The 16,220-nt window shown below is 37.2% G+C and overlaps 1 protein-coding gene across 6 annotated transcripts in view; it reads right to left on the reverse strand.

Annotated features, from left to right (window-relative positions):
• Positions 1-16,220, reverse strand: part of PHTF1 (putative homeodomain transcription factor 1) — a 40,687-nt gene that overhangs the window by 14,675 nt on the left and 9,792 nt on the right. For 2 of the 6 annotated variants that reach the window (XM_074188468.1, XM_074188466.1), the window contains 9 exons: positions 14,696-14,830; positions 12,171-12,330; positions 11,419-11,595; positions 11,036-11,128; positions 8,770-8,985; positions 7,037-7,165; positions 4,728-5,000; positions 3,165-3,296; positions 2,188-2,274 (listed from right to left, as the gene is read on the reverse strand). In XM_074188468.1, coding sequence (XP_074044569.1) covers positions 2,188-2,274; positions 3,165-3,296; positions 4,728-5,000; positions 7,037-7,165; positions 8,770-8,985; positions 11,036-11,128; positions 11,419-11,595; positions 12,171-12,330; positions 14,696-14,830 — 1,402 coding nt within the window. The remainder of the gene's footprint in view (positions 1-2,187; positions 2,275-3,164; positions 3,297-4,727; positions 5,001-7,036; positions 7,166-8,769; positions 8,986-11,035; positions 11,129-11,418; positions 11,596-12,170; positions 12,331-14,695; positions 14,831-16,220) is intronic. The other 4 variants (XM_074188469.1, XM_074188467.1, XM_074188471.1 and 1 more) reach the window with 4 other exon arrangements.

The following is a 16,220-nucleotide window of genomic DNA, read 5'->3' on the forward strand; positions in this document are numbered from 1 at the left end:
AGCCTTGACCTCATTTTTAAAGAATTTCTACAGGAAAATTGCCCAGATATCCTAAAAGCAGAGGGCAAAATAGAAATTGAGAGAATCCACTGCTTTCCCCCTGGAAAGAGATCCAAAAAAAGACCCCTAGTAATATTACAGCCAAGTTCCTAAGTCAAAGAGAAAATATTACAAGCAGCCAGAAGGACACAATTCAAATATTGTGGAGCTGCAGTCAGGATCACACAGGACTTAGCAGCAACTACATTAAGGGCTCGTAGGGCTTGGAATATAATATTCCAGAAGGCAAAAGAGCTCGGAATGCAACTGGGAATCAACTACCCAGAAAAACTGAACATCCTCTTCCAGAGGAAAAGATGGACTTTCAATAAAACCAGAATTTCAAATGTTCCTGTTGAAGTGGCCAGAGCTAAACAGAAAGTTTGATCTTTAAGTACAGGAATCAGGTGAAGCAAAGAGAATGTGAATGAGAAGGGTAAATTATGAGGGATTTAAAGATGATGAACTGCATGTATTCCTGTAAGACAAGATGATACTGAAAATACTCATATAAACCTTCTCATTTAATAGAGCAGTTAGAAGGAGCTCTTATAGACAAGGCACAGGAAGGAGTGAATATAAAGTATAACATATTGTTAAAATGAAGTCAATGGGTGAAATGGAAATGTACTGGGAAAAAGGAAAGGAGAGGAAGAATAGGCTAAGACATTTCATGTAAAAGAGTCAAGAAATAGCTTTTGAAATGGAAGGTGAGGGGGAATGAGAGAGTCTTCATTCTCATTAGAAATGGCTCAGAGAGGAAACAGCATACACACTCAATAGGGTATAGAAATCTAGAAGAAAAAGGAGAGAAGGGAGATAGGGGAGGGAAGGGAAGGATGTGGGTGACAAGAGAAGAGGATAGTCAGATACAACACATTTTCCTTTTTATTTTTTGCAAGGTGGTAGGACTGAATGGCCTGTCTGGGACCACGGGGCTGGGTGGTTGCTGGGTCTCTGGGGTGGGATGTGGGCTTGGGGCTCTGTCCACAGTGCCACTTGGCTGCCCCACAGCACATTTTTGAAGAGGGACAGAGTGAAAGGAGAAAGAAAATATAATAGATGGAGGGAAATACAATCAGCAACAGCAACTGTGGAAAAATATGGAAGGAACTTCTAGGATGGACTTATGATAAAGTGATCCATCTGAGACAGAGCTAATGGTATCAGGACACACAATTTTTTTTTCCTTTTTGTTCTTTCATTTTATTTTTCATGAGATTTTATATTTTGGGGGGGGTATTATGTTTACTCTCACAACAATGGAGAGAAAAAGGTGGATTTTGGTTAAAAAAATTTAATTTGAAAATGATAAAAAAAAATTTTTTTAAAGAGAGATGAGGGGCAGCTAGGTGGCGCAGTGGATAGAGCACCGGCCCTGGATTCAGGAGTACCCGAGTTCAAATCTGACCTCAGACACTTAATTACCGAGCTGTGTGGTCCTGGGCAAGCCACTTAACCCCATTTGCCTTGCAAAAAACCTAAAAGAGAGAGATGAACCAGAGAGGGGAAAGCATAGAGGAGAAGGGAACAATAATTCCAACTGCTCCAGAAAGGTCAAGGAGGAGGACTGATAAAAGGCCAATGGACAATCTCATGGGTTTTGCTACATTTACGTCTGTGAGGTCCTGGGGGCCAGAGCTGAGCATAATGTCACACACTGGATGGGTGACCCAAGTCAAAAAGGAAATGAGGTGAGCCTGGCATCTGGGCTTCCCTCCCCCTTCCCAGCTCTTCCAGTAACCACCCCGTAAGTCATTTTCTTGGTGAGAAGTCCTTTCATTGACACAGACAATAACTGCCAGGGAGAGAATATCCTCCACTACTGCCAGTCTTAAGGGGCACCCTGGCAGGAGGCTAGGACCTAGCCAGGATCACCTAGCTCATACTAAAAGACTGGACTAAAAACCAGGACTTCTTGACAGAAAGGCTTTTCTATCCATTGACATCACATTGGCTAAATGTTAGATGTCAATATTCTTAATTTCAGATTACAAAGGATTCAAAAAACAGTGACAAATTCAAAGTCACTTTTCAAATGTAACATACCTTAAAAGTTAAGGTAGCTAAGCTACAGAGGACAACCCTGGGCCTTTAAACAATAGAGAACATACAACAGCATTTTCATTTCTTCTATGAGATTCTTACCTGGGCACAGCAAATAAAAGCAATTGAAAGTGTCAGTAAGAATACTGAAGACACAACCACATCAACTGAGCGCTGTGGACCTCGTCTCTGCAAAATGAGATAGAATATATTAATGTATAAGATGGGAAAGCTTAAAATATTAATTCCAGATCTTACAAAAACTAAGGACAGCAACCCTATAATTTCATTACCTAAAAAAGCAATTATCATTTTGAAATTTTATACATTTTTGTTTTAAAAACCTAAAAATTTCTATACATAGGAAGTTAATGGTATAGGAACTGAAGTTAAAAGAAAAAATTTCCAAACCCCCAATTCAATGTTACTATCTTATTTAGAAAGGGAACAGATCTTAATATTTCTAAAATCTGTTCCCTTTTTAAATGAGGCAGTCATTTGCAATGAGATGCACATATATTCAAGTATCTCTCAGAAGCCAAAGAAAAAAGAAAAGCAAATTTTTTGGAGTATAATAGACAACTCCAAGAAATTTGCTTTTCTTTTTTCTCATAAACGTATCTCTAAAGGTCTTCCATTTCTCTACATCACTATACAGCCCCTACCTACATGCTTTTTTCTTGTTGGCTATGGAATCTAGCAATAGTGTACTAGTATTCCTGATGCTAAACCCGGACATGATACTTTCAAGTCTACAAAGTGCTTTCCTCCCAACAACCCTGTCTGGTGCAGATCAACTTTTATTATTCCCACTTCACAGTGGGATCACAAATTAAGGACTTAGGGGGCTTTAAAGCTTATCTATCTAGTCTGACTGACTCCTCATATTACAGATTAAGAAATTGCTTTTCAGAGAGGTTAAGAAGCTTGTTCAAGGGCAAACAGGAAGTAAGGGGAAGAGCTAGGACTAAAATACACAATGCTACCTCCCCCCAAAATAAATGCAAGTAATGTACAATTTGGAGATAAACTACTGCAATATTTTAAGTCTCTCTGTATCAGGTTAAGATAAAATTTACCTTTAGATAAGAACGCAGTGACAGCCATATCTTAATGTTCTCCACCTTTTTGAGCCTGAAATGGGGGATTTCATATTTTCTAGCTTTCCTGGCAGATGTAATATGACTAAACAGTTTTGCGAATAAAAATCGCTAGGGAAAAGAAAAACATACAAAGAAAAATAACATAAACATCTTTCAACCTCTGTTACCAATTCGACCCCAGGAAATAAAACAGTATGAAATTTTGCTCGGTACACCATGCACATTATGACAGATGACTTTATTTCTTTAAATGAAATCAACCTGGCAAAACAAATTCAAAGTGACATATACAACTAGGTTCAATCATTCTTATAAGGTGATTTTGCTTAATTGTTTTGAGAAATATGTTGGGGGGGAGAGTTGATTAGGTGCTTGTTGGAAAATATCTGTTATGTCAAAAAAATTTAATAAATTCATTTTATTATTCAAAACTGAAAAGAGAGAAAAACAAAAAGTGATCAAATTGGGGCGGCTAGGTGACGTAGTAAAGCACCGGCCTTGGAGTCAGGAGTACCTGGGTTCAAATCCAGTCTCAGACACTTAAAATTACCTAGCTGTGTGGCCTTGGGCAAGCCACTTAACCCCATTTCCCTTGCAAAAACCTAAAAAAAATAAAAAAATAAAAATAAAAACTGATCAAATGAAAACCTATCCCACAAACAAGAAGCAGCCTTAACTGCTTGCCCTACTGACTTAAAAACAAATACACCTTGCGGCTCCATCACCAAAGCCCCGATATCATCTTTAGAGTTATTTAATCTCCTTCAATATAACAATAGCACACTAGGGCTATGCTTTAGGATGTTAAAGAAAGTGTTCAGAAAAAAAAATACATTAGCTAAGTATAGAATATTCACACTTGTGAAGTCAAGAAGCCCAATTTACTAAGTGCAGAATAGGTTTCTAAACTCTTTTCTGACACACAAAAAAAGTTTAAGAAAAGCTATGATCAGAAAATTATCCTTTATCCCTCTAGTTAATTTTACATATAATAAACTCATTTCCAATTAAAAATTTTCAGAACTTCACCAAGAAAATGTTACTAAACTCTATCATATAATGAAACAAACTCCTAGTTTTTTAAAAAAAAATGTCTTGGGATTCATTCAGTAGGTACTGTGAGAGAAAGAGTATCTCTTCCTTAGCTAGAAAGAAATTGGTTTATGTGGCTGAAAAGGTACACACAGCACTGGATACACTGAAAATAAAATGAATGATGTTAACAATCTAAGTCATTTTTCAGATTCATAGCAGAAATCCCTTTGTTATTATTCTACATTCTTAAATAACTACATCCATATAAGGTTACACATAATAATGATGCTATTTTAGAGACATTAACTTTTTTTTAAGGTTTTTGCAAGGCAATGGGGTTAAGTGACTTGTCCAAGGTCACACAGCTAGGTAATCATTAAGTGTCTGAGGCTGGCTTTGAACTCAGGTCCTCCTGACTCCAGGGCCTGTCAGCTCTATCCACTGTGCCACCTAACAGAGACATTAACTTTTGCACAGAGGAAAAATAAAGAGAACAGTCCTCACCTGTTTGTATGTTCTCTCTGCCACACACATCATAAAAAAGAACATCCAGGTCAAACACAAACGCTCGAGAAAATTGATCATTGCCAAAATGAAGACTGAAGGTGAAGGCGGTGCTCCACAAAAGAGAGTCAGGAGCCTCTCAGCCGAGATGGATCGGATTTGGTCCAGGTTATTCTCATGGAAGAGGCGGTGTAAGAATGGAAAAAATGCTAATACAACAGTTACAATATTTCCCAGCATCTGGTATCCTACGCCTTGCTGATATGCATTAACCTGGAGATTAATGAAAAATTACCTTTAAATAAGGATTTTAAAAATTCATATTTATCAAAAACTATTTTTTGAAAAAAATGTATTATGAAAAAAAGAAAAAAGAAAGAAAAAATGTATTAGCCCATAAATGGATCTGGCCATGGAACATTTTGAAGCTTAATATATACTCTACTGGTCTTTTTTTGTTGTTGTGGCTGGGAATTTCAATAAATATTTATTTAGCACTTATATGAGTAAGAGATTAAAAAGGGAAAAAGGAAATATTCCTTATCTTCAAGGAACTTACACTCTAAAGAGGGGCTAAAGAAATACAAAAACATAATTCAAAAGTAAATTGAAGAAAAAGAGAATTAACTGGGATATCTGTGACTGCTTCACCAAGATAATTCATGAAGTAATCAAGGATCCTGAGAACTAAAGTAGGGGGAAATTCATGTAAATCCAGAGAGGTCACTAACAAGTTTCATGATAGCTAGTAGCCTAGTTTGGTTGAAATGCAGACTTCATGAAGGGGATGAGTATGAAATAGGACTAGAAACAGAAGTACAAACCCAACTGCAGAAGAGGCATGTCAGCTGGAAGAGTTCATATTTTAGGAGGTTTTACATTGCTTTAAACCTAAGTGTTTCTTATTTTTGATATATTTCCCCCCCCCTTTCAAAATGGTATCAGCTCATATTGAAATTCTGAGAGGCAGTCTGGTAGATGAGCTCTGCCTGAACACTAGCAAGATCTGGGACCAGGCCAGGTGCTCTGGAGCTTCAGACACCTCTCCACCTTTGGAGCTATGGAGAAAGTGCTGACTTACTTTAGCCCAATCTCAATCCATTCAAATCTAATGAAGTACTGCTCAAATCCATCAAATCCACTCAACACTGGATTTAGGAATATAAAAGAAAAAATAGAGTTGGGTAAATTTTGACACAAGGTAAAGGAAATTATGCCAATTTTTTTTCAGACAAAAAACAACCTTCTACCCTACATTTTTTTAGGGTTTTTTTTTTGCAAGGCAATGGGGTTAAGTGGCTTGCCCAAGGCCACACAGCTAGGTAATTATTAAGTGTCTGAGGCCGGACTCGAACTCAGGTACTCCTGACTCCAAGGCCAGTGCTCTATCCACTGTGCCATCTGGCCACCCCATACCCTACATTTTTAATACTTCAAAAGAGTTTTTTAGTTTCCCTGTCATAACTACTCCCCCTTCAATGACACAGATCACAATGCTTCCATGTTTTAGTCTTGGGTTTCTAATGGGCCAAAGTTACATTTCATCATTTTGGGGCTAATTTTCTTTCTACAGACTTTCCTACCCAAAGCTAAATTTGGTTCTTGGATAACAGATATAAAATCTATGGCTTGGTCAATACTTGAAGATTTTCTACCCTAAAAAGACCAACCAGAACTAATATTCAGCTGAAGGAGCTTTCAAGAACCTAATCACTCCAACCCACTAAGATTTAAATGGAAGGGAAAGGGAAGCATTTCATATTTAATATTTCAGAAGGAAAACTACCATTAATTTCAAAATTATCACATAACTCTTATTCACTACTTTTACTCAGAATACTTGGGCCCTGAGAACCACAAATTGAGAAGTGCTGGATGGAATAAATCTACTGATGTAAGATTCTGAAATGTTTCTCATTATGAATTAGGCTTAAATATAATGATATACATAAAAACAGCATTGGTTGTCCATATACAATGGATAAGGGACAAGACACAGGCAAACATCAGCATTCCTTCCCTGGAAGAAAAAGCTCGTCCTGTCCTTTTCTTTATTGGTGACACATTAGACTTCCCCTATGGGACTGGGGGGGGGGGGGGTGTCAGGGTGAGGAAAGGAAAGAGGAGGGTCTAAGGACATAAAGCACTTAGAAATACCTCTTCCTTCCACAGTATGAGAAAAATAATAATTTGAAAAATAAGCATTTTGAAAACTACATTTCTCTTCAACAGAGAAAGGACTGCTTCAAAATAGCAAATGATGCCTCCAATGTGGAATGTATGAGAACTGTTTCAATACACAAACTTACCCTACTCATGATGATGCCACTGATTTCCAAAACAGACATATCCATTTTTTTGCATTCATTACCTTCCCAAATGATTGCACTCACTCGTTCAGAAGCAGGGCTCGTATTCTGAAGCCAGAACAAATGGTTCTAAAGGTAAAAATAAAGCAAAGTTTCTCAATCTCTGCTAGCACTTTGCTCACTTTGTCCCAACAGTCTATATAGGGAGTTGATAAATATTTGCAAACTGATTTTCTGGTTGGCTCTGTTCCAAGCTCACTTCTTTCTCTCAATCTTCATTACTTCCATGGGTTTAATTATCATGTGCACATAGGCAAATAAATTTATAAAACTTTCCAGGGCATAAAATGTGATAGTATTAACTCTCTATGTTGATGTTTTATTCTCTTCTGCTCCTTTTCCTCCCGGGCTCCCTCAACTAACTTGAAGGGACCATATAAAGGTCATCTCTTATGTTTGGCACTTCACATGAAGCTCTGCACATAGAAGTATTTAATAAATGTTAATTGTATGGTGCATAGTTAAAGAAATGCTTAGGCAGAGGGAGAACACCTCTGATAATCATAGCTTCTGCTAAAATGATAAATGGAAAAGCCCCTGGTCAGATGGGTCCAAATCCCTCATTGAGCTTTTCCTTTTTAGGAATTTTCTGAAAACCTTCAATGAATCTAATTTGGGTCTGAACCTGAGGTTAGTTTAACGAATCGCCTTATTTTTGTTTTTTTTTCCCCTTTCCTTGAAAGCCGAAAAATCTTTTAAGACAGAAGATTAGTTGGACTCCTATTTTATTGGACCCCTATTTTTTCCCAATCAGTATTAATCAGTTTTCTATGATTCCATAGGAATGATGATTATTATCTTTTCTGCATATTAGGTCCCAGGGTTGTAAACTGACCAAGCCCAGTGTGGCAGAGGTGATTCAATTATATGGAAAATCCCCCAGCTATTTCTGTCACACTTCCATCCCATGTCATCCCTCTTTTGTTCAATATAGGAATATGATCCTGAGCACTTGGCTGATGAGAGACCTGGCTGCCCAACTGCACCCTGCCTTTCTATCACAACCAGTTGGCCCATGTAGATATTTTAACATGAGCTCATCAGCCCAATTCCACGAGTCTGCTCACCACCATTAGTAGGACCTCCTAGAGGGTCAAGCTGTCTATTAAGGTTTGCACTTTAGCCTGTTTGTAAACCAGTGGAATTCTGTATTTGTTTAGAGCCTCCTAGAGGGTCGAGGTCAAGGTCTACCCACCAAGGACAATCTGTATTTTTGGCTTGCTCCAATTACACTGTCCAGGTATCAAGAACTGTAGAGTTAAGGCTCTGGAGGAGGTGGGCATCTTAAAAAGAGTTAGGGTACACTTCATTAGGTGCCACTGGCTTAGAGTTCTGCCTCAATGTTGTGGGTTTTTTTTAAAGAGGCTGGACAATTTTGAAAATCCCAAATATAAATAAACCCAAAATGCCTTGGATCTCCTAAAGTCTCTCTAGAATCCCAAGAAGATTAAAAATCACGAACTTCAATTTTCACCCAGGAGAAGCATCACAGTTTTTCTCTATGAATTCACAATTATAGCAATGCTCATAAAAATGTAAATCAGTAAATTTTCAGAGAACTTGAAGTCTACAAAATAACAAATCAAGGGTTATAATAAAGAACATCAAGAGAAAAACATGTTTGCCCTTCTGCCTACTCCTTTCCCCAAGAAGGATGAAGACTCTGCACACACCTGCTGGAAAACATCCTCTTTTGGATCCCTCTTGACGCCTGGGGGCAGGGCCTTCATGTTTACCTCCTCACTGTCACTGGTTGCTGATGAGCGGCACTCGGGCCCATGCAAAAGGTCATCCCACAGCATGTCCTCTGTCTCTGAGTCATGGCGGGTGCTTTCTGAGTCCCTTCGACTACAGCTTCTAGAACCACCACTGACACCAGACCGAGACTCCTTCACATCAAAGAAGATATAGCATTCATCAAGTGTTCAGAAACGTAGCCAAAATTTTCTGTTCACTCTACTCTGGGGTCTCACATGCAACAATATACAATATATTTTAACATCCTCCCAGCATTCCCTCATGACAAGGGGCTCTGCTGAACTCTTGCTCAACCCTTCCCCAAACTCCTCACCTCTAGAAATACTGGGGGGCTGCCAGGATCTAGAAACCCTGACTCATCCAACCAGGTTTTCTTGCTAAGTCAGGGAACAAAGGCAATAAATTAAATTCCAATAATTATGTGATTTTGATTAAGGGTTCCAGCATTGCAGGCAATAGATTTTTCAAGAGGACCCCTAATGGCCTTTTATCAGTCTTCATTCCTGAAGTCTGTATCCTGTGTAACTGGGTCCCACTCCTCCCTTTAATAAAAACTCTCTCCACCCTTGGCTTTCATTACACCATTCTCTCCAGGTCCCTTACCATCTGTTTTGGCCATTCTTTTTCAGTTTCCTCTGTTGAATAATTATCTACAGCCCACCCTCTAAGCATGGGGGGGGGGGGGGAGAATGGGAATGCACAAGATGCACAAGGGAATGTATTCCCAAGGCAACGTCCTGGGTCTTTTTCTCTTTCATAACCTTTCTCCTGGTCAGAAGTTTTCATGGATTCAATTATCTCTGGACTCCCAAATGTTTATAAGAAGTCTCCATCTATCTTCTGGACTCCAGACTTATCACCAACTACCCATGGGAATACCCATCTGGATGTTCCATTAGCATTTCCAACACAATTTATTCAAAACAAAACTTGTCTTCCTCCCAACCAGTCCTCCTCCAAATAACCCTGTTTAAGATGAAGTACCACATTATCCTTCTAGGCAGCAGCTGGCTCTTCTTTCTTTTTCAGCCCCCATATCCAGTCAGTTGATAAGTCTTATCAGTATGATCTCCAAAATAGCTCTCAAACTTCTCCAATTAAAAGGTCATCACATGGGTTCAGGCCTACATCACCTCTCCCTTGGATTATTTCAACCACATTCTAATTGGATTTCTTACTTCCTAGTCCGGTTCTCCCTCCCTCTTCCCTTCCCCCAATACAATACTAAAAATAAGCTTCTTAAAAGCACAGGTCTGACTATGTCTCAGCTCCTTAAGATGATTTAGTGCTGTCGTTGTAATCTCTCTGTGATAAAATACAAAGTCCTTGAAGTTCTTCACAATATATTTCCAATCCACCTACCCAGACATTTCATCTCTTCCCTCCAGCTCAGATGACCAATGCATCACACCATCCCTGGCTACTATGACCTTGTGCAGATGGCACTGCACTCACTCCTCACATCCACATCCACCTCAGGGACACCTCTGATGGGAAACTTTCATTGGTCAGTGCTTCCTCCCTCCTCAATTTATAAGGGTGGGTGGTTCTCCCAGTATCTAACATAACCTCCTAAAAAGCAGTGATAAATTTTAGTTTTCCTGTCATATTCCCAGGATCTGACACAGATTGTACACATCAGTAAGTTCTTAATAAAGGTTGCACTATAGAATAGGATGACAGAAACATTCTCTTACAACCCATGTGCTATCACACCAAAGTCCTTCTGAAACCCCAGCTCTTTAGGATCTCCCCAGCCTACAGGTCACCCTCCACTGTCTTAACTAGCATAATTAGGGGAAAAGACAGTATCATATGAGTCAGAAATCTATAATAAGCCTACAGACAATAAAAGTACAAACGCTACAACATGGTACTCCTGAAATACATGTAAAGTACTCCTTAGAGATAATCAACTTGAGCCAATCAGTGAGTAACTTTTGTTATTTGAGTGACTTTTATTCCAACTCCTCATCAACATTTTTCAAGGTCATAGGTTCATAAAGTTACTAAAGGCACCATCAAGATTACCCTAAAGTTTCCAAATAGTGACTAGATAGCTAAAAAATGCAGCTCTTATTTTAAATTATTGAATTCTTGGTGCTTTGGGGCAGCTAAAGAGGATGGACAGAATGTCCATGATGTTTAATCCTTCCTATCTTTGTTTAATAAGTATTTTACCTGACTAAAGGCAGTTGACTCAATCTCCGATTCAGCCAGGCTATCTGAATCTCGGACCATTCGACACCATCGTGAACTGGAATTTTTCTTTACCTGATCATAAAAATTTTTTAAAAAAGTAAAAATAGTGGAAACACATGTTGAAGAAATGTGTAATATTCAAATTATATGGAATTAATATTTTTATTTCTATTTTTTATTCAATGTTTTTATCAATAGCTTCATATTCTCTCTCCCATCTTCCCATTCCCTTTCTTTTCTTGAGAAAGCAAGAAAAATAACATCCATTATAAGCATTTATAGTCAAGCAAAAAAAAAAAAACAACCCCAACAAAAGGATTATCTCTAAATTAGGTATGTAAGGAGTGATAAAATAAAATTACTTGAGTGCCTGCATGTTTTGAAGGACTCGATGACTTTTCCTTTTTGATTTCATAGCCATTGTCACTTGAGGCTCCTTCTACACTCCTGCGTAACAGGATCATCTGTGTCTGTTCTTCACAGTCGTCTTCACTTGACAGTTCATCTGAAACTCCATTTCCTAAATGTCGATAACCTTCCTGAAAAGGGAACAGCACAAATTATTCCTCTAAGTCATTCACTATGAGGGGAAGATTAAAATACAACAATAAACACAAAAGTCAGAAATTACTCTTTTATGCCAACAGAGATCTTAATTAATAAATACACTGAAAAAAGTGAACAAATATACTACAGTTGATTTCAGTGACTTATAAAGTATAAGAAATACAAAACTATTTACTTTGAATCTAAAAATTGAATGTATTATTGATTTTATAATGTCTTCCAGATAGGTGATGCCTTAAAATATTCTTGGAGCATGATTCATCAACTTAAATATAATTTTCTATGAAAAAGACAGAAATTTTCCCTCAGCTAGTATTATAGTAAGATCAATGGGTTTAAGAACACCTTCTAATCCTGAGCATTGTAAACAACCTACAATTTTCATCAAATAATTTGCTTTTACATTTCTTGTGACTTCTGGGTTTAGCTTATTTGATAAAAAAAAAATACAAAACTATCAATCATCTATTTATTGTGAATTTCTAACAGAGTATAGGGTTAGAACCAATGAACAGGAGAGATTTTTAAGGATATATTTAAATCTTACCTGACCCTTTTCTCCATCTGAAAGTTTTGCTTTCTCTCTTGTTTGCCATGTTCTTATTTCTGATCGGGGATGTTTTTTCTTTATGCTAAGATTCACACAAGTTGGAGTATTTTCAGTTTCGATCCCTTTGTCAGTTAATAATTTTACTCTTTTTGTCCTACTGAAGAAAATAAAAAGAAATAACCATAAATTATAAAATTTCTAAAATGCATTTATCTTTTAAAATCACTCCTCTGTTGGCTGTTTTCAAGTCATGGGTTTTCAATAATAGAGACTTTTTAAAAAAGATTCTGTGTATCCCTTAACTTGCTAAGGGATAGGAAGGCAATATTCAGCCAAATCAAGAGAGAGGAAGGATTGTAATTTCCAATCATCTTCAAATGCCACACCAATTTCTGCTTTCCAAACTTTTGATCACATCATGCTCCCTGCCTAGAATAGAATATCTTCTCTTCTCCTTTGCAACAAAGTATACTTATAACATATTGTTCAAGATTCAACTCAATTCTTACCTCCTCTAAGAAGTCTTTTCTTAGTCCTATATTCCACATTAATTTCTCCTGTCAATTCCTACAGCCTTGGATTATCCTTCTCTGATTGTGTCGTCATGTGCATTAATTTCCCTGACTGAAGAGTACTGAAAATCCTCAAGAAAAAGAACTATGACATATTTCCTTTGTAGCCAATTTCCAGTACCGTCGAGCATAGTGGCAAGTGCTCAAGTACTGATTTCAGTTCAATACATATTTATTAAGTACCAGGTGTTAGGCACTAAAGATACAAATACAAAAAATATTACAGAGGTGAAATAACCATATAAAGATGAAAAACAGCACAGTCCCTGTTCCTGAGGAGTCTAATGCTAGAGAAAGGGTGAGAATATAATACATATGCAAATAAATGAGAAATAGAGTAGAGTATGATAAATACAAAACAAAACAAAAAAAAGGTTGACATAATATTAGGAAAAATTTGAGGAAAGAGCACTTTTAGCTGGAAGAGGTGGGGTGATGGAGCGTAACCCAGAAAGAGAGAAACCTCGGCAGATAGATGTGAGGGTAAGAGTCTGTTTCAAACATAGAAAATGCCCTGAATAAAGACAGAGATGAATGCACCATATTACCAAAGAAAAAGCGAAGTCAATGGTCATGGGTGGAAATCCTGGTTCTGGCATCAACTCCCCATGTGATCTTGTGTTAGTCATGAACCTCTCTGACTCTAGGCTCCTCATGAGGAAAATGAAAGGATTGGACTAGAGTGCCTCTACCTGATGGTCCTGTGATCCTAAGGAGAGGTGGAATTTAATTCAAGTTGGCTGAAATACCTGTGAAGCTGGCTAGGCAGGTGGAGCCAGGGGGCAAGGGCCTTCAATGCCAGGCTCGGGAGTTTATTCTGCAAGCATATGGCATTCAAAGAATTCTGAATAAAGAAGCCTAATAGAGCATTAAGAAGGTTAGTAGGACATCAGCATGAAAGACATGTGAAGAGAGAATAAAACTGAGACAAGATGATTATTAGATTATAATAGTTTAGGAGATGACAGATGAGGATCCAAACTAGGGTAGACTGGAGAGGACTTCCCAGAGGCATGAAAGTCTAGGTGTCTAAGAGATGGAAGGACATTTACAGAAGTACAGAAATGAAAGAGAAGGTTTATTAAAGAAAGGCAAACAATTCAGGCACAACTATTCAGCAGAAAGGATGAAGTTCTAGGATGATTTCTGAACCATCTACATGGAGAAGACTGCTAAAGCCATGGAAATAAATGAGTTCACCAAGGAGAACATGTAGGCTGAGGGGAAAATGTACTAGAATAGAACCTTGGAGGAGTTGCAATGAAGCAGCAAAGGAGACAGAAAGAGACCATCAACTGATGAATATGAAAATAACATAACTATAGACAAAATAGTAACAGAAACAATTGTTTTCTTATTATTAAGTCATCAAGACAGTAAAGTAAGGAATTTCTGAAGTCAAAGGACCAATGCAGAAACAGCCCTTTGTCCCATTCCTACTAAACCTTACTCTCCACTAACTGTGACAATGAAAAACATCTAGTTCCTCTTAATCTTCAAAATTGTCAGCTGAAATAAATGAGTGTTAATACTTCCAAATGTGTTAGGATTTTAATAGGTTTCTGAAACTAGAAGGTTTTAAAACACAAAGGAATGAATCCAACATTTAGGGGCAAAGAGGTCTTTAAAAAGCCCTTAAAATTAGTCCAGAAAGTCTAACTAGATTGCTAGATTTGAAGTCAGAAGACCTGGCTTCAAGTGCTGGCTCCCTTTCCCAACAGCAATAGAAGAACTTTGCTTAATTTCTCTGAGTCTCAGTATCATGTAAAAAATGTGGATAAAACCTTTCCCTGTAAAAATTAAATGTGAATGTAGAGAAGGTGCTTTATAACTGTAAAGCAGTATATACAAATAAACTAATTTAAAAACTAAATCTGATTATGTAGCCATTATATGTAAGTATGACTGTAAATATGACATCAAACAAAATTCCAATGTAAGACTTCCCACCTGTTGCAAAAGAGAGTCCCCCAAAAACCACCATTTAGGGATGCAGATTCCGAAGATTCTACTCCTCTGACTTTATCAGAGCAAAAACTTCCACATTCTCTGCTCCCATCACCATTTACTGTTTTGCGCAATTTTCTACAAAAGAACATTTCAACAGCTTCAGATTATTCAAACCCTTCTCTCTTTTGCCATATTGAACATCCTACTACTCAAGATTACACTGAGAAACAGAGGTATACATATTTTAAATCTGTATACTTTTGCAACACCATCTTCCTGATAGTACATATAAACAAACCTACATAGCAAAGGAAGATGACATACCAAGAATACATGAGATTTAGATAATGTGGTGAGGAAATGATTGACAATATAAAGCCCCAGCTCCAAAGTCCTAAGGAATTGGATGAGCAAAGTATCATTTACATCACAAAAGAGTCAATCACTACTGAAAAGTATCTTTGGTAGCAATTGCAGAAGTTGTCTTCACACCTGCAAAAGAGTCTCTTCAAGCATATCAATATATAGCAACAGCATCAACAGCAGTTAATCCCAACTATAAAGTATGAGATGACCAAAAAACAAAACAACCAAAAAAATAAAACCAAACAAACAAAAAAATACTCCAGGCCAAGTGAAGGTCTAGGCAAAAGAAATCTGTCCCAGCATTGCTAATGCTGGAGGTTCATATATAGATATAGTAATGGTAATAGATGTCTTTTTGCTGGCATCTTATCCAGATGGATGGAACTTGCAATAGCACTTCATTTTCTTATAAAGTTGTTTGACTGAGATGAAATTTAATTCTTTTTTTGACATAAAAGCAAAATTAACACATAGCATTCAAAAATAATATACTGATATTCACTGCAACCAAATAGAAAATAGCTTACTATAAGATGATTTTATATATATTCACGTTAAGTGCAAAAATGACAGTTAATTAACCTTGACTAAAACCCAGCTAAATCTGGCAATCTGGAAAACAATCACATGAATTTCTGTTAGATGTTTAAAGTCAAATTAAATTAACTTCTGTTAAAACTTACATAGCTTTAGAAATTATATTTAAGGGTATCAAAGAAGGGAAAGTGGTAGATTTAAAGTTTGCTAAATGCTGATAAACTTTTAATTATACTGAATTTTCACCTACTTTTGACTGGGAAGTTGGATTTAAGAAGAAAACTGCTTGCATGCACCATTATAAAAAGATTAATAAAACTGAATATCATAAAATTCATAGACCCAGTGATGGCCCATACTGAGTTTGATGCAAAGATCAACCTAGCTAAGCCCTGAGAAGATCATCACCATGTTTACCAATGGGTGGTGAATTTTTTGGCCAAAAAAAACTCTTTAAGACAATCTACCAAATAAGAATTTATAATCTTTGTTGACAGGGAAGGAACTCACAGTAAATGACATTATATTTAATTTTTAGAAGAATCATATAGAAAGAATCCCAACTCAAAATAGGTTAAAAGTTTTTAGGCAAAAAATGGCACAAGAATAATTTTTACAGCTA

The sequence above is a fragment of the Macrotis lagotis genome, chromosome 5 (assembly GCF_037893015.1).
Source record: "Macrotis lagotis isolate mMagLag1 chromosome 5, bilby.v1.9.chrom.fasta, whole genome shotgun sequence".
Taxonomy (NCBI): Eukaryota; Metazoa; Chordata; class Mammalia; order Peramelemorphia; family Peramelidae; genus Macrotis; species Macrotis lagotis.